The 24,518-nt window shown below is 37.9% G+C and overlaps 1 protein-coding gene across 2 annotated transcripts in view; it reads left to right on the plus strand.

Annotated features, from left to right (window-relative positions):
- Window positions 1–24,518, plus strand: part of Dlc1 (DLC1 Rho GTPase activating protein) — a 98,473-nt gene that overhangs the window by 7,977 nt on the left and 65,978 nt on the right. For both annotated transcript variants that reach the window (XM_027391233.2, XM_027391232.2), the window contains exon 2: window positions 7,447–8,595. In XM_027391233.2, the coding sequence (XP_027247034.1) occupies window positions 7,573–8,595 (1,023 nt within the window). In that variant the 5' untranslated portion in view covers window positions 7,447–7,572. The remainder of the gene's footprint in view (window positions 1–7,446; window positions 8,596–24,518) is intronic.

Genomic DNA, 24,518 nt, shown 5'->3' on the forward strand with positions numbered 1-24,518 from the left:
CTGCATTTTCCTTCCAAAACTCAAAATGAACAGCCATAACGAAGCATCTCTTGAAAACAGTGATAGGCTTAAATCTCCTGCCTTAGATGGCTTATTTTATAATTTGCTAAAGTTTTGTTTTTGAGGCTTTCCAGATGTGGACACATGGAAGCCACTTCGTATCTATATATATTTTAAACTTTATGGAGCAATTTACCAATAAGTTTGTTTCTTACTAACGGCTAATGAGGCATAATGAATCCACTCTACATTAAGGTATGTGACAGTAGTTGCCTGCAATTCTTTTGTCATGGGTGATACTCCATGACATTCCCTCCCCTTCTTGGTTACATATTCATTGATATTACTGTTGTTCCAGTCTTATTTATACAAACATTTCTAGGAGACTGTTTCACAGCAGACTCCCTGGTATACTGAGTCTTACAGTTTTTCCAGCCCCTCTTCAGCAATGTTCCCTGAGCCGTAGAGGCAGGAGCTGTAGTGTCCATGTATCTGTTGGGTCTAAGTCCCACATGATCTGCTAATCTCTATACTGTATCCAGTTGAGGTTTTCTGTAATGGTATGGCTACTGAGATGAGAGAGTTAACCTCTCCCAGGAACGAATCCCCTTATAGGTTGTCCAATACTGATTGGTCAGCCTTAAAACATATACACACAAATAACAAATATGGACTCATTCGGCAGGTTGTATTTATATATTTGAGTACACACACATTTGTAATAATATAATCAAATAGTATAATCAAATAAAAGAGGCTATCAACTTGAGAATTGGCTTGATATGGAAATATCAACTTGAGAATTGGCTTGACATGGAAAGGAGTTGAGAGAGGAGCTAGAAGGAGGACAAAGGAGGGGAATCAATGTAATTATAATTTAATTAAAGAAGTTTTAAAATATTTATGTGAAAATACATAGGAAATGAGATTCTGTGAGAGACTGAGACATACACTGCCACTGAATAAAGGACATCTTCACAACATCATAGGGACATAAAGTTTTGTGTTCTCTTATCGAACTGTTCTCTCTCCAACAACCCGATTATACATTTCTCTAACTTTGGACTCAGTATTATGAGGATCTATTGAGCGAGCACTAATTCTTTTAATGAAGATTGGCTGCCTTGTGAGATTGCTAGAAATTCCATTTAGAAAGGCATTGTTACTTTTGTTGTCTGTGTACTCACATAAAGGATTAAGAAAAAAATCTGCTATTAGTTTTTTCCTGAACATAAGCATTTTGCCTAAATTATTTCAGTTTGGTCCTGAAAGGTATTCCCCTTTATTTTGTCAGTGGGTGGGTGTGACAAAACGTCGTGTCTGAATAATTCATGCTCTGATACTTTGGTCAAGAAAATAAATCTCTGTTCACCACACTAAGTTCATTGTGAAGAAGACTTAACTTTGACATTAGTGAGTGTGCAATTAGAGGAGTGATTTAAAGTGCAATTGTGTCTATGTCTAAACAGTTGTCTTCTTGAATTTTTCTAATTTGATTAAGAATGTGGGGAGCATGGACTGTCTACAAATGTGGCTACCATGTCACCTACACCCTCCATGCTGGAACTGTGTTTGGCTTGAGCTTGCACAGGTATGCATGCTGTTAGAGCCGCTATAGATCCATGTGTACAACTTCCATGTAGTGTCTAGAAAGCATTGTTTCCTTAGAGCTGTCCACCACTCCTTGCTCATGCTGTCATTCAACCTCTTCTCTGATGACCTCTGAGCTTTGCCAGGAAGCAATGTGATATAAATGTCCCATTTTTGGGTGAACACTCCATGGTCTTTAGTCTTTTATTCTAAGAAACAAGACCAATTAGTGTTTGTTGTCTTAATGACAATCTAGTGTTCAAAAAGTGGTTCTCTGATAAGTGTTGAAAATCTTTTAGAATAGTGATAAGTCATTAGAAATCAGTTTAATACTATGCCCATTTCACAGAATATTGGTATTAGGTTCTCTCCTAGGCCCATGACCTACCTCGGCACAGATTCTTGGCCCCAGTAGCAGAGCCAGGGATGGGTTTCATCTTCAAGAGTGGTACTTAAATCCAGTTAGAAAGTGGTTGGTTACTCCCATTATATTCATGCTATTGTTGCTATATATTGTCTACCAGGACAGTACTATTATAACTCACAGGGTGTACATTAGGGTAAGACTATTGATGACTTCTCTCCTGTAGTCAAATACATAACCCTTTTCAGCAATATAAAAGTTAGGCAATGGAAATGAAGAATACATGTCAATAACAGCTAGATTTCTTCATGTTCTATGATTCTCGTTACGTGATGTCTTTAGCAGTGTAGTTGTACCACTAAATTCTGGAGGGTAACCAAAAGCAATAGTGATAACCTGAAATATTTGGAAATCTATGAGAATGCACCAGTCAACAATTCCAAAACTAGATAACACACCCCTGCCACTGGGATTTTTATTTGCTAGCCTGTGGTACCCAGTAAGGACATTGTCCATATCCATCTCCCATTAGAAGTAACTCCATTTAAGCTCTTTTTGTGCCTGTACATGCATGTATTTTAGGAAGCTTCTGCCGCAATAGATCTTTTCCTATAGCAAGCAAATAAAATCATATTCTATGTTTGTATTGTTTATTTCTTCTGTTATTTAACATCCACATTTCTAAACTGTAACAGAAATTTATAACACAATGTATTATTCATTTTAGAAGGTATCCCTTAATTTTTTGCTACAGAAGATAAGGACTTTCCTCTATTTTCCCCAATATATCTGGCTCAATTCCTCACAAACTTCATGCTTTAAAAACGGTTATTTCCCATGTTACTTATTTTTTGAGTCAGTATTGATTACTTGTGTTATTGACACTATGTAAACAATATACAAATTATCTAGGTAATATGTATGATTACATTTCCTTTCTGACAGAACCATTATTCCTAGAGTTAATAACTGCTTCCTATAATAGTCCCTGTAATTCTTGCTATTAATAATTTCCACCCAAATTATCTCTCACCACTAAACATTTCCTCTCAGTGTACATATTTACATTTCCTTTTAAAGATGGTTTTCTTAGAGACATCTCTTACAGAAACTCACTATATGATTTCCATCATTGAAGTTCTATTGCACAGACATTTACACCAAATTCTTGGCTTTCTTGTTGCCTTGTCTCTCTAGTCACTTCTAAAAATATTTTTTAAAGCAGAAACAAATCCCTACCCAAGATTTTAAAGACATCTTGGCTTCCCATCTTATTTCCAGTGTTGATTCTGAGAAATCTAACACCATCTGCATTCAGCATCCCTCGAATATAATCTTCTATTTCTCTGAAAACATTAAGAATATTTTATCTATGAACCTATGTTCTGAAATTTCAGTGATGTTTCTAAATACACTCTATTTGTATTCTTTTGTTCTTCCATACAGTCCATGATTTTCTTTGTTCCAAAAACTTTATCATTAGTCCCAGGAGGTTGTGTGATATTTTAATTAGCACCTGGAAGAATGGGATAGCTAAGTAGTTAAAAGTAGGTATAGCTCTTTCAGAGTTCCCAACTTTGATTCTCAGTACCCACATCAGGTGGCTCACAATTACCTGTAGCTCCAATAGGATCTAACTCATTTGGCTTTTGTTGACACTGGATGTAAAAAGCACATAAACACTTCAAAATTTAAAAAAGAAACCTTAAAAGATAACACATTTTGTGAACAATTCACATATGTATATGATATACTTTGCTCATATTTTTCTTTGAAGAAAAACTTCCTTCCTATTTCTATGAAGTACTCCTGAGGAATGGTCACTTCTCTGTGATTTTTGAAATCAGAATAATTTCTAACAAATTTTAAAATTCAAATAATTTTCTAACTTTGTCAATGCATGCAATTATCCTTCCCAAAGGGTGTCCTAAATCACCCTTTGTCTCTGGAAAGTAAGAAGTCTCTGGAAGCAGAAGGAAGATTTCTTCCCTCAGGTAGAAAACTCGACAGAGCTCACCTTTGGACTTAGATGTTGTAGAGGTCGAAAATGAAATGAGAAAGATTTTGTTCTGTGAGGATTTAACTCATGCATCTATCAAACCCAACATCACTCTCTATTCTATTAAAGAAAGAAGGGAGAGAAGGGGATGATGCTCCCAACTGATGTGAAAGTTTTCACAATATGTGTGTATCTTCCATAAAATTAAAAGGTACAACCAGAAAGACAATACAGTATTTGCATTTCCATTCTCTATGTTCAGCACAATGTCTACTGTTCTTTAGATAGTAAATGAAGTTTTAATAATGATTGCTATAGTACTGCTCTCCACTGGATACTACCACACATTGTTCCAGCCACAGGGACTTTTCTTATGCCTTCTTCTTCTTGCATCATGTAGAATTGAGAATAATGAATAAAGGTTCTTCTAATAGGAAGAACAAATTGTAAGGTGTGTGTGTGTGTGTGTGTGTGTGTGTGTGTGTGTGTGTGTGTGTGTGTGTTTCTGAAGTAAATGTAAACTATGGTGTGATCATTTAATATGACAAATTGACCAGTGAGTATCAAACTAGAATGTCTCCACTTCTCATTTTTAGATACTATAATGTTCAATGGTGTTTAATTCTGACATATATGAGATGCTTATGTAAGGGGCTGTACAAAATTACCCAAACAATAAGTTTGAAATCACTTTCTGTCTATACATGCTATTCAATAGCACCACAGAGAGTAGCTTTGAACACCTCACTAGGAATTTCAAGGGCATATGCATGACTAAAAACGTGTAGGATCTCTAGTAACAGTGGTGTTTGAACACATGCATTTCAGAAGTAAAGTCGCCATGGAAATTCACTTCATAAAATCAACACCCTAGAATGACCTACGCTTTTCCAGTCCCTCCATCCAAACCCTCAGCAGCTGAGCTCATTTTGAATAAGACTGCATGGAAGGGATTAGGAAAGAAATGTAGCAGAAAATGTAGAAAAGTGATTCCTCAGTTTGAAAGATAACTTCAAGTAAAGCAACTGGATATAGACTCCCTTAGGGAAAGTCAGAATGTTTAGAAAGAGTACATAATACAGAATGGATTTTATTCAGGTCAGATGATTAGAAAACTAGGTTGGTATACTCAAATGCAGTGCCAACAACTCAATGCTTCTATTTCTTAATAATATCCCTGGCTTCAAGTGGAAGATTAAATATGAAATTTAAAAATCTGGATTTAAATAGGAAGTGAGCACAAGAACGATGATGGAGATGAAATGTTTTAAAACCTATCAGACCACAAACTATGGAATAGTGTTGAAAATATGATGATTTTCATAATAATAAGTAGGGAATATTTTGTCCTTAAAATGGATGAAATAGGCTCACAAAAATGATTTTAAAGTGCCCTGAAAGTCTTGATTAGAAATGATGATAGAGTTATACTAAATTGAAACTCATTGATTTACAGTCTCTATGCTGTTAGATGGTCTCAGAATTTGTTGAACTATCATCTTTCCATATGACAAAAGTGCTTACCTACTTGCCATGGCTGAATAAAATAAGTTAAAACTATCATAAGCTCTTAGAAGAAAAAAATACTACTGTGTATTGATTTTTCAGATTCAGCTCAAAGTTTCTGAGGAGCTCAAAGGACTGTATTTCTCCTCAGCAAAAGAAATAAAACCAAAATTCAGGCTCAACCTAAACATAAATGGGGCTTAGGAATGACACAGTAATACCACTTGGCATTTCTTAAGTTAGCCTGTTCCTTCTACACTGGATAAAAATAAAGAAAAGAAAGCATCTAAAACAGAACCACCCTATTACAACCCAAATTTGCCCATGAAAGCAGAAACGTTCTGGCTGGCCTGCATTCGGGCATTTTTTTCCACTTTCCTTAGCCTCCCACACCATAATGACTTATGCATGGAATTCGGAGACTTTATATTTTTCTTCTTGGTGCAAGGTGAATGCCAACATGGAAAACGTGAATGATGGCCATTTTCAAAGATGGCCACAGACCTCAGGAGGAACCAAAAAGTATTCAGAAGGATATTTGGTTCCACTGGGGTACCAAAATGCTAGTACATCTTAATTCCACCCATCTTTATAGGGTGTGACTATTTACCTTTCTAGCATGTCCTTCGTTATAATAATTTGAAGTTTTTGGTGGGGAGTCAAAGTCCTTTTCAGAAGATGGGATTGAAGCCAGCCCAGCAGTTAATCTGGTTTGTGGCTGAGAGCAACATTATATGCTGGCAGTTCCTGTGCTGAGCAGAAACTAAAAACTGTCTGCTCTTTCAATGGGATTTCTCATTCACAGTCTAGTGATTTGTTTTCACTGTAGGATGACATTTGAGGTAGTCAGTTTTAGAAGTTTTAGAACACAGATATAACTTGTTTCCTTTAACTAGTTTAAATAATTTAAGGTAGAGGATGCAGGCCCAGAAAGTTCTTCCATTCGGACCTTATCTTACATGTGATTTTGTTGTCTGATTAAATTCTTATGGTCCAAATCCTAACAGAAATGTACTAACATCTTTACAAGGAAAGAGAATGAGACATGAGTGTTTGAAGACTGGAACCTAATTGTCCAATGATGCTCACATCTCCCTTTTGAATTGCTTCATGGGGGGTTAGAGTTCATACATAGTAAACACATGAGGGAAGAGAATTGTGAAGCTAAAACATCACAATTCAGTGTAGACAATGAACTGCATTGGTCATTTGAGCCTGGCCCTTGGAAGCTTGATCTAATTTACAATATTAGCTCATGTCCAAGATCTATTGCTTTGAACATTTATATTTTTTATGCTTCTACAATACTTCCATGATATTAATCATGGCAGAAAATAAATGTATGGTACAAGTATCTATCCTAAAGTCTTATAATGGAATGCATCGTTCTTTCTTATTCATGAGTTGTGAGTTATTATGAACTAAGCTGTATTATTCTGCTTCCCTGTTACACCCTGGGGTAGAGACATCCTAGTTACTGGGACCAGTAAGGGTCCTTTTACACACTAATGCATTGCACATGCTATCCCCATTGCTCTAGTTTGCAGAACCGGTTCCCTGGTGGCCTTTGTTTCAATTAAAACCAAACAGCAAATCAATTTCCTTAATGGCTTTTGTTCACAAAAGTACATCAGGAAAGCATTCAAAACCAGAGCAACAAGTTAGTTTTTCTACTCAATTTTATTAAGTATCACAATTCAAATACTTTGTTAATGGAGCTTAAAATGTTTTGGTGCTTATAACTTCATTCACAAATAAACCTGCTGAATTGTTTTTTTAAGTACTGATAAAGTTTCACTAAAAATACCAAATGCAATTTTTTTCTCTAATATTAGACTGCTTCTGAGAAACAAAACCATTAAGGCTATTAAGCAAAGCTTTTGTATTATTTCCTACCTCTGCTTAAAACAGATTTACATTCTTTGCCATGAAATATTATTACCTTGGAAATGTACCTATAACAGTATTTTTTCAAAATTTCTAACAGGCAACGAAATGGCAGAACACACTCTCTTCCTTGATCCATGAATTCAAAATCATCTTTCGTCAAGTTCCATCCCCGGTGAGCGTCATATGGAATGCATCTCCTTGTCTGTTGTTAAGCTATGGTGACATGTCTGTAGCTATCAGAAAAAGGAGCTGGGAAGAGCATGTGACCCAACAGACTGGACAGCCTTTTAATTCTGATGAGTATGACATAGCATGTCATCACGGACTGGCATCCGACAGCTTGCAGGCAAGTATGGAAAAAGATGCAACCTTAAATGCTGGCCATAAAGAGAAGTGTGCCTCTCTACCAGACTGCTGTTGTGGGCCAGAGCCCAGAGACTTTCCTGGGAGGCCAATGGGTCATATTTCACAGGAAGTGGATGAAAGCGGCAGCCAGGAAGGGGAGGAGCGGTTTCTGTCTCTGGAGGCCAGCACAGAAACGCTAGTACACATTTCTGATGAGGATACTGATTCCGAGCTCCACCTTACCCATGATGCACAGATTTCAACTCCCCAAAGACATGACAGAGACAGCCAACTTGGTGTCGAAGGAGCGGGCTCCCTCATGAAGACACTGTCCACCATGCACAGTAACCCAGATTCACATAACTCCTGGAGGAAGGCTGGTAAAGCTGATGTGTCTCCAGCAGAAGAAAGTGGGGGGAGGCAAGGTGCTGATGCTGTAACTAAAAGCCTGGAGCTTTGTAAGGATAGAAGTTCAAATGAAACAAAAGATGTGCCCAAAGTAAGTACATTCGATTCTTTGAATGTGGAAGATACCACACCTGAGACACAACTGCTTAATTCTGCGGTAGTCGCTAAACAACGAAGGAAACCTGACTTTCCTAAAGAGGAACAGGAAAAAAATCGCCCCGGTGTAGTAGAAGTGGAGTTCTTGGCTGCTCCTTATGCAGACAGAGGGCTGCCATTATTAAAAGCAGATTGCGGAAGCTGCCTTCTACAGCCTCCTTCCTGTGCCCGTGGAATGTCAGCAGAAAATGACCCGGAGAGGAGTGGGCTCTCAGAAGATCAAAACAAAATCCCTCTCAAGGTCAACACAGAAGATGGCTTGCAGTGTTTACACTTAAGGGGCCCAGTGACCACCCAGGAGACCATAGACAATCAAGTCCGATTGCGCAAGAGAAAGGTAAGTCTCACACATAGATCATCTGGCTTTTGAAATGTTGTAAATGTCCTTATTTTTGTCATTTGGGCTGAAAAGGATGTGCAGATGTTTGGTTTGGTTTGGTTTTGAGCCTGTTATGTGGCTCATACAATTTTAAGACTTGGTAAGATTATGAAAGGTATGTGAGAGCTGACATATAGTAATCTTACTATTTCACTAATTACATTGTGGTGTTTTGTAGCCCTTTAAAATTGTGTCAAGATAGGACTCAGCATGGCTTGCTTTCCTTGGAATTTAGTAGCCACCACGGCCTATCCCATTGTAGTTCATGGCCTTCTAAAAACTGACATGTAATTCTTAGAAAAAAAAGTGCAGTGTATTTAATTTTGTCTCATTTGCTTGGGCTTGTTTTCTTTTTCTCTTAAAAGTATATTTAGGCATTTTCACTCATATATTCAAATTCAAACAAACAAAAACAACCTGGGACTGGTGAAATAGCTCAGAGTTTAAGGGCATGTAATTCTCTTCCAGAAGACCAGAGTTCAGTTCCCAGCACCCATGATGAGTGGCTCACAAGTTCCTGTAATTCCAGCTTCAGGGGATGCCATGCATTCTCCCAGCCTCTGTGGGCCACCACACTTATCTGCATACATATACATGCAGATGCACACACATACACAGTATTAAAAATACAATAAGCCTTAAAAATTCCAAATAACCCTTTCATGTGGAAGACAACACCTCACATGTACTTTAAATGTTACCCTAGTACATTCACTATCAATTGATGCATCATTATGCATTTTCCTTGAAAAAAGCCAATACAAGATATTAATTTTAATTTTATGCCAAGATGCCTTTGAATGAATCTAGGGATTCCCCTCATGAAGGTTCTAGACAAGAAAAGTACAGGGGAAGCCCTACATAACTAGGTTAGCATTGAACTCTTATGCAAAATTTCATTATATATATATATATATATATTTATATTTACATAAACTGATGTAAATCTAACTGACAGTTTCTTCTCGAGTCACTCTTCTGTTGCAATTGAAAAAACCCTGAAGATTGGAACACTTTGTGCAATAAAGATTTTTAAGGAGATATTTTTCTTCTCTTCTCCTGATGTAATCTTAATCCACAAATTCACAATTCCTAAACAAAAACTAGATATTCTTTTTTCAGTTGAACTGGAGCCAAACACCTACTGTTTGAGGGGGACCCATCCAATTCTCTCTATTTCCTTAATCTGTGGTAGATTAGTAATGTATCGCTAGTTCATTTCAATGAATTCAAGGACATTACTGGAAAAGTCAATATGCTCAAACTGTATACCAACAGAATATTCTGTGCCTCTGGCAAGCATTCCCTTCCCTATTACGTTGCATTGAAATGTCAATGCCACATTAAAATATTATGATTGGAATGCTCAGGTCATATTTCCAGAAATTTCCATATGTCCTATCAAATCTGTTGGAGAGAATGCAATAATGGCACAAGAAAATATTAACTGACTTAGGACATAGCTCCCTAAAATAAGACACATCTGGCCCAACTGCCTACCAACACATTAAACATTCCTGCAACATATACTCATTGTTGGCCATTGATATCAATATGAGGAATGACGGAAGGAATCTGCTCTTCAACATGCTGCTAAAGGCTGCACTTTGAAGGCTGTAGTTGTATCTCATTTGCAAGTTCTAATTTAAATTTCCTATTTTAAGCATTTCAACACCCCAAAGTGTTGCAGCATTACTGGTTGGAATACTTGGACAATACAACCTTTTGGGATGCCTTGGAATGAGAAGATTAAATGGAAACATTGAGGTTCAAAATTTGTGATAGAAAGCATGGCTAGAATAGATGCTATTAGAATTAAAATGTGTAATAGCTGTTGCTTGATCTATTACTAATGAGTGTTAAATAACTATAAATTGAAAACTAGTTCAAATTGTACCAAAATAGCCAAATGTATACATAAGAACAACATACAGAGATACTCATTGCTTCCTATAACTCAAAACAAAGAAACAAAAAGCCTGAATTTTCTTCAATATATATTTCACTATTATGAACTGTATGGAATGCTATTAGGCCATTAAAGACTTGGAGTAAAGGGCTTTGTAGAGATGGCGCAGTCTCTAAAGTGCTTACTAGGCAAGAAGGAAGAACTGAATTTGATTTCCCAGAACACACATACAAAGCTAGGTGTGGCAAGGCATACCTTAAACCAGCACTCAAGGGCCAGAGACCATGAGAACCCTGGGATTGCTATCCATCTCATCTAGCCAAGTAGTAAGCTTCAGGGTCAATGAGAGACAGTATCAGAAAAAAACAAGATGGAGGATCAGGGCTGAAGAGATTGATCAGTGGTTATGTCAGGGGACCTGGGACAGGAAACAGCAGTCACATGATGTCTCACAACCATCTTTATTTCCAGTCTCAGTGGATTCGATGCCTCTTCCAGCCTCCGTGGATACCAGACATGTACTTGATCCACATACATACCTGCAGGCATGACACCCCCCATACACAAAATAAAATTGAAATTAAAAAGAAGATGGAGAATGACAGAGGAAAACACTCAGCATCAACCTCTGACTTCCACATGCATGTACACCTTTACACGTACATGCAGACACATGAACAGATAGACACAAACCTATAGTCTTTCAGCTTTAGCCTTCTGGATAGCTGGGATTAGAGCTCTTGGTCACAGTGTTTGCTTTGAACAGCGTTTGCAAAGTCACATGTGAACTACTCTTTCATGCCTGTACAATGTTAGGTGCCAGACACCAGAGATAGTTTGCTAAGGCATCTATCTAGTTAATACTGCTTCTCAGTCGTGGCATAACATGAGAAGAGAGGTTGGAAATGTGATAGACTGTGAGATTATATGAGGTTGAGAACGTTAATCGGCTGATTGCCAAGTAAGAATACCAAATTATTTATTGAATTTTCAGGCATAGATTTTTCTTTCACTGGAATATAATCCATATTCTAAGAGTGAAACAAAATAACAAAAAAAAAACAGTAAAGCAGAGGCTACAAGAGTCTTCGGTCTACAGGAGATGGCTTGAAATCCCCCTACTTAGTATGCTGATGCAGAAGAATGGCAGATACGAACGTAGCTTTCATTATACAATAAGATCCTGTCTCGAGGAACAAAACAAACCAATCAAAGCAATGAGTGATCTCCTGAATATGTTGCCTGGTACTCCTCTAGACCTATCATGCCTCATGTCTACATCATACCTCTTTGAAACCTATAAGGCTTAGCAGGCACTCATTATTTTAGATGACTTTGTCCAGTAACATCTGGGCTAGACACACATGTGTTTATAAGGACTCTTCATCGCAGAGGACTGCATCTGTAGCCTATCTAACCAATGAGATTTGGGGCTAATAATTTACTTTTGAGTTTAAATATGTTAAAGTAGTCCATGGGATTGAAATTGAAACCGCAAAAATCAAAGGAAACCAAGAGGATTGTAAGCAGACATTAGCAAATGAACCACACAGCCGTGTGGCATATGACAGTGCCCTTACAGCCTTGGGTGATTCCCTAGGCTGAGACAACTGCGTTAAAGCAGTGCTCAGAGACACATTCCACAGAAGTCTGGAGGCAGGAGAGAGTCTAAGAAGTGGTCTCTTAAACCAAAAGATATGTGAAGATGGAAAAGGCATAGCGAAAGACTTGAGGTTGGAGGTTTTTTGAAAAACCAGTGTTATTTGTCATTGATGGTGGTTTACTAATTAAAGAGTCCCAAATTCCATCTTCTGTAAAGAGCATTTAAGGATTTGCCAAACTTTTGAGTAATATTATAGTTACAGAAATATATGAATGTGTTTTTATTAATACACTTAGATGAGACATAAACCATACTACAAAGCAGGATAAACTCCAAAAATAATAACTTTGAGATGACACCAATACCTACTTCCAAGAAACTCCCTCAATCCAACAACAAATTAGTTTTGACTTTGGGATTCTTGATGTGTATGATGGCTTATGCCTTTAATCTCAACACTTGAGAGATGGAAGCAGAAAACTTGGTTTGGGCTACATTATGAGTTCTGAGCTAGCCTGGCTACATTGAAACCACATCTCATAAAGAGTTAGGCTGGGGAGACAGGTCAGTCAATAAAAGAGGTGGCTGCACAACCATGAGGACCTGGGTTCTATCCTTAGACACCTAGGTGTATCATCTCAGTGATGAAGTGCTGGGGCAGGCAGAGTCTGGCTGATGACAGGGACTCATAGCTAGTCAGCATAGCAAACTCATTGAATTCCTGGCCAGTGACACACATTAGCTGAAAGCAGCAATGTAGAAACTGGCATGATGACTATCTTAGTTAGGGTTACTATTGCTGTGAAGAGACACCATCACCATGGCAACTCTTGTAAAGGAAAGCATTTAATTGAGACTGGCTTACAGTTTCAGAGGTTCAGTCCATTATCATCATAATGGGGAGCATGGCTGCATATAGGCAGATAGCTGAGAGTGCTACATCTTGCAGGCAACAGGAAGTCAACTGACTGTCACACTGAGGGAAGCCTGATCAAAAGAGACCTGAAAGCCCACCACTATGTCACCAGCTGTAGTGACACACTTCCTCCAACAAGGCCACACATACTAATAGTGCTACTCCCTTTGGGGGCCATTTTCTTTGGAAACCACAATGGTTAGGCAGGTAAAAATGCCCCTGTCCTACATAGTGGAAGGAGAAAATTAACTCCCACAAGACCTCTGACTATCATACATGCTCCATGGCATACCCATGTGCACACATATACTCATTTGCACATGTACACACACACACACACACACACACACACACACACACAAGTGTGAAAATAACTTAAATAAAAAGTGGGCAATTGCTCAAAAAATGACACCTGAAAATACCCAGTTTCTCTCAAGAATCTCTAACCTAGACACACTCTCATACATATGTGTGTAAATGCTTACATACATATGTACCTGCATGAACACAGACATTTTTATAGACAAAAAAGATAAAGAAAAATTCAAGCTAATAATATAATCTTATTTTTAAGCTATATTATTGCGACTTTAGTCTAGACCACTGTCACTAAAAGCCAACACAAGAATGTCTTAGCCATTCTATTTCACATGTCCATGGCAGCTGAGAATCAACAGGTATGGGCAACTATATTAGATCTGTATATTCAAGTTGTCAGAATCCTTTTCTACTCTTCTTCCTTCTCTTAATATCTTTATCATATTCAGACCATAAAGACAGGGAAATGGTGAAGGGTGGCTACCACTCTATGTGCAGAAGGATCTAGAAGACAGACTCATATCTTTTTGTCTCAGAGTTCATAGGTAAGACTTTATTACATGTCTATTTTAAGCTATCAGGAGGCTGAGAATTAGAGTCTGCTGTGGAAAAGCATATTTGCCTAAAACTCTCTATGATCAAGAAAGAATGGGAATATTTAGATTGAGGGATAACCATAAATATGTTGAATAATATCACCCAATTTTAATGTAGTCCAGTACATCACAGCACATTGCAAAATGAATTACAGCTTACATATGTGTATCACTGCATTCTACAAGTATGTGTGGTACTTAAACTTCATACTGCATCCTCTCCTTCCATGTCAGAAAACTGTCATATGTTAAAGTTATATTGATCAAATGCTGCAGTATTTCTTATAGAAACTCCATCCAAGAGCAAAACACACCACACACAATATGCTTTAAAGGTCTCTAAAATATAACATATAAATTAGTTTAGACTGATAAAAATGAAATGCTCTCTTATTAGTCTATCATTATAATATGCACAAATTTGCTCAAAGCATATCCATCTCTCCAGTGTCATTTTCTCTCTGTCTCCTGAAATTCCTCACTAGAGACATGCCATAATGGAAGTGTCACATGAACTGTTAAGTGGCGTAAAGACCACAATGAATTATACAAGTCATGGTATGGACCAAAGTATAAGGCTGGCTGCACAAATTGAAAGAAATGTAATATTGGACCAAAAAAATGAAAACCACAAAGATGGTTAAACCAAGGTCCAAGTTAAGGTAACAAGATATTTTAAGTGCAAGGAGGACTAGGAAAAGGATTAAAATTTGTGAATAAATTTTACCTCAAATGACAAAAAAGAAAGGATGGGGAATCTGTAGAAAAATTCATAATAAAAATATGATTTTATTCTAAAGTCCATCCGGCTTTAAATACAGATCTGTTGACCAGGTTGTATTCCATCAGTCTTTGTGACTTAAGATTTACCATGATAATGAAAAGTCATTATCAGGGTACATGGCTGCAGATGGATGAAATATTCTTGTGAGAATTCTTCACCTGTTGTATCTAGTTTTATGTTTGTGAGGCTGTGTTAGGCCATCAGACAAATTCATGCCAGTAACCAACTAAAAAGTCAAACATATTTGCAGATAGTTGGAGATCAAATATTTTGGCTCAGTACAAACATAATTGTAAAACCAACTATAATTGTGAAAACATTTACATGATAAAGAAAAACACTAAATTTAACCTGGTGAACTCAGGGAAAAATCAGTATTTAGCAGAGCGTGGATGTATGTATTAGGTTACACCATCAGTAGCCACAGAACAGACAGAGGTCCTTGGTATAATGCTTCCTGACATATAGTTCCTTAAGTCCTTTGGGAAAGTTCAAGCAGGACTTCTGTTTGCTGACATACAAGGCTGTCACTGATTGAGGAAGGCGAAACAAGTAACAAGAGAAAGAGAACATGGATAGAGAATGGTAAAAATGCAGAGTGGGGTGAGAGAGGAAATAGAAGAGGATAGGCTTAAATGGAACACTAATGGAAACACTGGCCAATTGCATGAAAAAGTATACAAGTCCTTCCTTAATAAAAAAAATACTGATTTTCAGAAGGCTGAGATAGTATTCCCTGTCAACACAAAGGCGTGGTGATCAGCAGCAGAGGAAAGGGACAACCAGCGTGAAGCTCGTTCCACTAAGGACAGAGCAGAGAGGGCTAAATGACATGCCTTTGTACACTGGAGTCATTAATGACTACAGCCAGCCCTCGTGGATTGCATCTCTCTATCAGGCTAAGCAGAAAACTGTGGTAAACTCACACTTAACAAGCTCAAATGATTTGGAGTCTTTTAAAAGTTTTTTTTTTATTATAAGGTAATTGTATCATTATTTGTTTTCTTTTTCTCCCTCCACATCCTCCCATATATGCTCTCTGCTCTCTTTCAAATTCATGGCCTCTTTTTTCACTAATTGTTGTCACATTCATATATGTGAATATGTACATACATACAGGTGTGTGTGTGTGTGTGTGTGTGTGTGTGTGTGTGTGTGTGTTTTGGAACAAGATCTTTCTGTGTAGTCCCCTGAGACTGACTTCAAATGTATCTGTAATCACCCTCTCAGCCCCTAAAGGACCACAATACAAGGCATGTGAATATTACATATATATTTTTATTTTAAATTTTTTATTCATTTTACATACCAACCACATGTTCCCCTCCCTTCCCTCCTCCCACTCCCCACTTCACTTTTCCCCCAAGCCCACCTCCTATCCACTCCTCAGAATGGGTAAGACCTTCCCTGGGGAGTCAACAAAAACCTGGCACATTAAGTTGAGGAAGGACCAATCCTCTCCTTCCTACATAAAGGCTGAGCAAGGCAACCCTCCATAGGGAGTGGGCTCCAAAAAGCCATCTCATGCCATCCCACTGCCAGGTTGCTCAAACAGACCAAGCTACACAACTGCCACTCATATGCATACGTATTTTTTAAAGGCATAATACAACTTGCTCGATCTTTATCTTATTTGTGTGTATGTTTAAAGAGTTGACCATTTGATACTGGAATCTTTTTGAGTAAAGTAACACCCCCTCATTTCCTTCAAAGTTGGTTGTTCCATTCTCTCTGCCTCCCTATATGAGTCTTTCTTAACATAATGTATACATCCTTCTTATAGTTTCTCATTGTATCATATAATAGACAACAAATTCACTGAAACTCCTTCTAGGCTTCCATTGCTTAATACAACATAAGTTCATTTGAGGCAGATACTCAGCCTTACATTCACCCACTTCACAGAGCCTGTTCATATGTGAATCAGTGAATTCCTTACTATAATAATGATTTTTTCAGAAAAAAATATATTACCATCTTTGAAATGCCTACACTTACAAAAAAGCCTGAAGAAATTAAATCAAACAGCCAGGCTCCATGTCACATGCCTTCTGTGGTGGTCCTTGGGGAGCTGAGGCAAGGTGATCACAGATCACACATTTGAAGCCAGCCTCAGGGGACTACACAGCAAGATTTTGTTCCAGGTCTCTAAATAATTACATGAACCAAAAAAAATAGAATAAAAAGAACTCAAACATAGCAAATCATTGACTAGTTTGTCTATACCTTATACCACAATCTCCTTTTTACAACAGGGAATAAGGGAAGTAGGGCAAGAAAGATACCATGTAATATCTGGGCCTGAGTCCATCTCAAGTTGAAAAGTAATGATCAGAACTTATTAGCCACATGGCAATGTATGTGATGTAAATATTATTTAGAATACAGTTACTTGCCTCTGGAGAAGTGTGAACAAGATGGACATGAAAAATGATAGAAAACCATTAATATTTAGGTTAGTCTATGTGCATATATATGTAATGATATATATGCATATTACCACAAAAGTGCATGGCTATCGTTTATAGTTACTTAAGACACACACTGAAAGAGAAGCACACAATCAGGCAAGTGGTGAGACTACTAGGTTAGGGATTCCATGATGTTTTTGGCTGACATAACTTCAAAGAAGCTAGGGATGGTATGGAGAGGATGTATGTACTTGGCACACCAGCAGTTGCCAGGCAGCAAGCAGAAGGCCTTATGTTCCTTAAATCCCCATGCAGTGTTCAAGCAGAGCTTCTGTTTGCTAACACTCAAGGCTGTCACTGGATAGAGCAAAGTGTAGTACCAAAGAGAAATAGGAAGTGGATAGAGGAGAATAAGAAGAGAGAGTAGGGTGGGTGTGATGGACATGGCAGAAAAGATACACAAAGAGTAAGGAAAACATGCTTAGGAAGTTTCAGACACCAGCATGTTTCTTTGACATTTCTATGACGAATACCACAGGAAGTAGGAGGTTGGCAGCCAGATACTTGGGGAAAAGGTTATATATAAATGTCTATGCACCCATATATGTATCTATCTATGGATTCCGACAGGAGGCATTTAGGTCTGAGAGTTTCTTCATCTGAGCACTGTAGAAAACCTGGTTGTAATGTGTGAGAGGCCTCTAAAGTAGTGAATGACCCAAGCTGCCAGCTGTGCAGTTTGTGATCATTAATAACTTCACATTAATTTGACACCAGCTCATATTGGAGTGAGAATTGAAACACTCGTATGGTGTTATTTTAGGGAATGAATGGCTGCTTTAGAGCCAGCTGTACACGCCACACTTGGGTAATAGAGATGCTGACTTTGTTTGTTCCTGGTGGAATTTCTGTTACTATAAACCAGGACTAATTTATTAGTCTTCTAATACCAAAGAAAAGCACCAGATCTTCTGGAGGCCTCCCTGGAAGAAATGCCAATATCCACAAGAGTTGAAATTACCTTGCAGAACCCATGTAGCAGAACCCTGCCACTGTTATCTGGGCACCAGACACAATGGTGCCAAGAGATCCAGCTCGCCTTTTGGCTTGTGTTCCTAGAAAGAACACACACCCTTCGCTGCCCACAACATCGCTGCCCCACAGGTCATTTTCTAATTACACCAACAATTACATCGTGCTTCCAAGATAAGCTCACAATTTTCTTAGGAAATCTAAACAAATAAATGTATAGTGTCCCCCCTTTCTCTTCCTGTTCTATTTCTACATTGACTTAGAAATAAAACGAGTGATTAATGAACCTCTTTGGATTAGGTTCCATGTCTTAAGCCAGTGAAACTTCAAAAGGGTTTATTGCTTTTTATGTGCATTGAAAATTAACCCAGAGGTTTTAAAAATGTTGAATTAGCATTACTATTTGCTCTGGAAAATGAATAGGTTGGTCTAAGCTGGGTTTTTCTTGCCAAAAGGAAAAGCCATGGTGGGGGGAAAGAGTCCAATCTAAATCAGGGATGTTATTTAAACTCTGTGATTTATATATGTCTCTGAATTTAGGGGCAATTGTCTTTCTGTCATGAGATGCTTGTGAACATTAAGAGTCATAAAATGTGGCTGAATGGTTATAGAGGGTAGAGCTAGAATAATTATTCGTTGAAAAATTGAGGCAAAAATCTGACTGTCAAGTAAATGAAGAATTTCCAAAATTATTATGTCTTCCAGTCAGCCAAATGCTAATGTAACCTGAATTTGCACCATGTAGGCGTACAACACATACTTTTTCATCCATGGAAAGCTTCAGCAGCTTCCTTGTTGCAGTGCCAGATGTGGAACACAGTGATTAAGGCAATGGATGCTGAGGCCAAGCTGCCTGGGTTTCAACCCTGTTTCTCTCACTTACACTTTGGTGATGTGGCCTACCATTTAATGTTTCTGGGCTTCAGCTTTCCATATGGTTAATGAAGTATCGTTCTGTTATTAAGAAGAGTTTACGTGTTCACATATATAAACAGACACATATAGTTAAAACAGAACCTGAAGGGTAGTAAATACCATGTGCGTATAATTATCATTAGTATCAGCAATGACTTTTCTAATTGTTTTACTAAATTGATCCAGTTACAGATTTGAAAGTAAGATGACATGTCTGGGAATAATTGAAAGGGAATAAAGGCAAATGAGAAAACAAATTTGGACCATTCATGTGGACACACAGCTATCTAACTTTATCACTGTATCATTCGGTCTAGCATGTGCATTGGTCAACTGAGTTTTTCACTGAGCACCTTCTCTTCTCTGTGAGTTTGGTGAGGCTCATATATACTCCCAACTCCCAGTTTGTGTCATACTTCTGGCAATACAAAGAACAAATAATGAACATCAGCCATAAATTATACTGCAATCTCAATAGAATTCATATTGGAACCTAATACAACATGAGACACTGAAGGGCCAGTATTATATTGTGGTTCAGTGTAATTCAAGATAGAATGCATAAATGTGTCTGAAAGACAGGGTTAGAAAAGAGTCCTTATTAGATAGGGGACTTGTTGACATTGTGCCTGACTTGACCTCTGGAGGGTAGATTTTCGATTTTGTGCTGGTAGGACTGGGGGAGAGGTCTGTTTCTAGGTTATGTTAATTGTTCTCAAGAAAATACGTTTTTTGTTTTGGGTTTTTTTTTTTTTGTAAAAACATAGATGTAAACTCTCAAGAAACTAGCAAACATTTCACTGAAGTCATTGTGTGGACAGATACTTAAATGCTAAGGTTTTTGTCAATTGTTTTACATTGTTAGGAAAATGAGAAGAGGGTGATAAGACTGGATATCCAAGGCTTGACCTGAAGCAAATCACCTTCCTCTTTTAAAATTAGATTTTTTAGCTGCATAGTTTTGAAGCTCCTTAAAAAAAAAAAAGAAGAAGAACTAAATTAGGTTTTTACATAATGGACACCAAAAATGGCTCTGGCTTTATAGTCAGGTTAATTTACCTACCAGCAATTTCTTAGCCAGAAATTGGATCATATAATGGATCATAGCCAGAAAAGTATATGCAGATCAAGGAAACTGGTTTGATGATTGGACATGATCAGTAGATACACTAATCAAAATATAATGGTGCCCCAAGATAGCCACTCTGTCTAACTTTAATACTCTGCTTGGCTCATAAAAGTCACATTGGAAACATGATGTTTACTGTAACTATAGATTCTATGCATGATGTGAACCCAGATGGATAACTGTGCAGTGGGCAGGATATGAGAACCCATAGGCTCTAAGTCTGCTATGAACCCTACCAGATGACTATGTTCAGAAACCAGGAATATAATGACTTAACTTTTATCTTGGCTTGTTAGAGGTATTCACCCAGTGGGACGTTTGTGTGCAAGTTTATAGTACATATGTATAACAAGAAGTTACATCCTGAGATTCCACATTTGGCTCCATGCAGAAAGTCTTTTTTTTTGAAACTTGTGGTAGAAGAGTTGGCAAAATATGAGTGACATGGTGACTAGCACAAGGATGTTAGTAAGTAGGCTTGAATGTGGTTGGCTCTTGTATGTTTCCCAAGGAGGTATAAAAGCAAATGGGAAGAAAGCTCACCTTTGAGTTCCTATTAGCAGTTTCCCTAACACAGGAAGTGGAAGTGGAAGCGGAAGTGGAAGGTTGAGTCAATATGGCTAGCTAGTGCCTACTTTCAGAAACACAAGGCCTAGCCCTTGTGTGCACAGTAGTTCCTTCTCACAGCATGTGTTTGCCATTATGTAGGTGGGATTTTAATTTTCTCTCCATGCCTTAAAGGTATTCCTTGTATTCTGATTCTATCTTGTTGTAAAGCATGTATTATTTAATGTGTTTTCCATGTTCATTTACCCATTAAGCAATAAGTTCTTGGACTAGACCAGTGAAAGCATCCTCCTTCTAACAAATAGGAAGTGAAAGAGAATTTGCTTTTCATGGGTTCCTAGAGTTCACAAAAGGAAGGAACTTTCAGCATCCCTTCATTTTACTTTAATTGGAGTAATGAGTGTGTGTTGACAAGGTCAAGGAGCTGTAATTTAGAGTGTTAATAGTGGTGTGTGCTGCTACCAATGCATAGTTGCTGCCCCCACATAGAAGATGCTGAGTTGCATATTATTATAGAAAAGCTATAATTTAAAAGTAATCAGAAAGAATTGGCCAACGTGAAAATGTAATACAAACCTAATATTAAGGGGTTTTTTGAAAGATGAAAGGAAATATTTTATCCCTCTATTTTAGACAACTGCTCATTTTGTGTGCAGGAGGTAAAAAAGATAGCTTTGAAGGTTTCACTACATTTCAGGTATGTGCTGAGAAAAATGCAAAAAAGAAAGTGAAAAATGAAAATGGCATCTATAGAATGGTGTCTGTTTCCCTCAGTTTCTCCTGGCTTCTAGTTTGATAATAAAAGGTCACTCTCTTCTAAGGTTTGATGTTTCCCTAAATTCAGTTTATCTACATTTTCCCCTACAATCAACATAGATTTTTACCATAAATATTATTTCTGTCCACTTAGGAGTTACAAAGCACTTTCTCTCAGATATCCACAGTGTTTGGATTGAGGCTTGATAAATTTTAAACAAGCTGAAGACAGGGTCTACCCTGGGAGCAATCATTAGGAAAGCAAGAGACAAAGAATCTTAGCCCACAGTGCACTTCAGTATAATCTCAAGTAGATTTTTCTTGCATACACATCAGTGATCACATAAAGCTTAATTCCTAAAATGTTTACTATCCTGGAAACAAGATGCATGCTTAGAAGTATTTGAATCTGTCTTGGGCAAAATGGAATAGTAAGAAATTAGTTTTCAATAGTCAATACCTTATAGTTATTGGAACTGTAAATTTCCAACCTTGACACTGACAGTGTGTTTGCTAAGAGAGAATAAATGGGCAGCAATTTTGTTGCTTTTATGCAATCAGTTGTATATGAAATTTTTAATTTATAATTGTGTATTTAATTTCTAATTTCTACATCAATCTTTCCTCTATTCAGAAATGCCCACTTTCTCTGGAGCTATCATTCAAAAAGTCAGCATAGTGGTGCAAAGAGTTGTGCACAGAAACTGCTCCCAGGAGTTGAGCTCCTAGCTTTTCTTCCTGAAACAAAGTACTCTGCAGTAGTAACCTATATAGACTGTCACAGTAAAACATCCCATGCAAGGACCTTTGAAGTGGGCAAAGTAGGGGTTGGGACTCCATATAAGACTGTAGTAGCAGCCTCAAAGTAAGAGTGCTTTCATGATACCACCTATTTTCCTTCTTCCTTCCTTCCTTCCTTCCTTCCTTCCTTCCTTCCTTCCTTCCTTCCTTTCTTCCTTCCTTCCTTCTTTCCTTCCTTCCTTCCTTTCTTTTTTCTTTTTGTGTTTGTTTGTTTGTCTCTTTGATTTTTTTTTCAAGACAGTGTTTCTCTCCATATGCCAGCTGCCCTGGACCTTGCTCTGTAGACCAGGCTGGCCTCAAACTCAGAAATCCACCTGCCTCTGTTTCCCAAGTACTGGGGTTATAGGTGTGTAACACCACTACCTAGGCTGATACTACCTATTTGTAGTTGGATTTTTTTCCTTTGGCCCACCAGCTCACAAATAATAGCATGTAGAGTTATTAATTATGAAAGCTCAGCCTTAGCTTTGGGTTGTCCCGGTAGCTCTTATAACTCAAATTAACCCATTTATTTTTTTAAATTAATCTGTGTTCTATCATATGACTTTTACCTCTCTCCCATTGTGTGTCCGAATCCTTTTGAAGTCCATGGTATCTCTTGTGAGCCTTAATTATCTCCTCTTCCTCTCTCTGCCTGGAAGTCCCACCTATCTCTCCTGCCTAGCTATTGGCCATTCAGCTTTTTATTACACCAATCACAACTAATTCACATTCACACAGTGCACAAATATCCTACAACACCTATTTTCATCGTTTGAACTAATTGCATTGAGAGGAGAATAAAACCAAGTAGGACAATGGCAATACACTGGTTTCCTTTCCAGTGTAAGGATTCAGGGGACAGAAGGCACTCTTTGTGAAGGAGAAAAGATACAATAGAAGTGTATGGGTGCCACTCAAAATCTGCTTTTCATAGGCTATGGAAATAGTCACTTAAGGTGAGTAATGACCTTGTGTAAAGATTTCTCTTGTGCTCCATTTCAATGCATGCAGAGTACCTGAATTTTAAGAACAGCTAGCACAGAAGTAGATACTCCCCCATAATAGTTGCTGTCTAAGCCACACAGAGACCCATGGGAAGCTTTTCTCTATCCATCTATCACTGTGAACATCTGTGTCTTGGTCCATGGGCACCCAGGTGAGAAGGTGCAGATGTGTTTCTTGGCATTCATCACCATTGGCCTTGAGGGGCTTCTTATATTCACAGTGACATATTTACTTTCTCTCACTATCCAAACTACAGATTTTCTTCACAGAATTCCATCAACACTTTTGTAATACATGTCTGCCTTCCTCACCTTTTTGTCCAAGGGTGTTGTAAAACTATTTGAAATAAACAGAGCCCTCTAAGAGCAGGCCAAAACCAACACATATCTGTCAACCATACATTCAATTCGACCTATTCACACAGAGAAGATTTATAAAAAGTCAAACTGATTTTGAAGCAAATTAAATGAAAATGGAGGTGTGGCTCCAAGAATCGAAAGAAATCAGTCCATGTGGAAAACACCTCTTCAGAAATTCAAATGTTTTTAAAGGCTGGGGAAAGAGCTCTGTGGGAGGGCACACATGTGGCATGCACAGAGCTCTGGCTTTAATTCCAAGAATGATTTTTTAAGGTTTATAAAAATAGCTATTAGAATTGAATTTCTGCATATCTATATATACCTGTGGATTGATAAGAGGTATTATAGAAAGTTGAGCTGAAAGACGTAGAAATTTGAGATCCACATTGACTTTCGGAAATATACCTGTGAGTTGAGTGGATTTAATAATTGAAGAAATGATCATGACAAATCCCCAGTGCCTGTCATATCCAGCCCCTTGTCTCTCATCACCACCATCTCTGTCTTTGGTTCCTGAGACACCTTAACTGGCTTCTAGGCCTCTAGCACTCCCCCATACATAAAAAACTGGTGCTCACATTGTAGCCCATATTACCTTCACATAATACTTTCTTGGCCTGCTCTCTTCTATAACTTCATCATTCCAAAATACAAGAAATGGCTTCAATATTGGAAAAAATCCAGGCATTGTTCACCACTTTGAGTGCTGTGTGTAAGGCAGAGTGGATGAAGAAGACAACTAGCATGGAATAGCGTGAAGTGATCTCCTTAAGTACCAAGGCTTGGGTTTGATGGGCT

Source organism: Cricetulus griseus (genome assembly GCF_003668045.3).
Source record: "Cricetulus griseus strain 17A/GY chromosome 1 unlocalized genomic scaffold, alternate assembly CriGri-PICRH-1.0 chr1_1, whole genome shotgun sequence".
Taxonomy (NCBI): domain Eukaryota; kingdom Metazoa; phylum Chordata; class Mammalia; order Rodentia; family Cricetidae; genus Cricetulus; species Cricetulus griseus.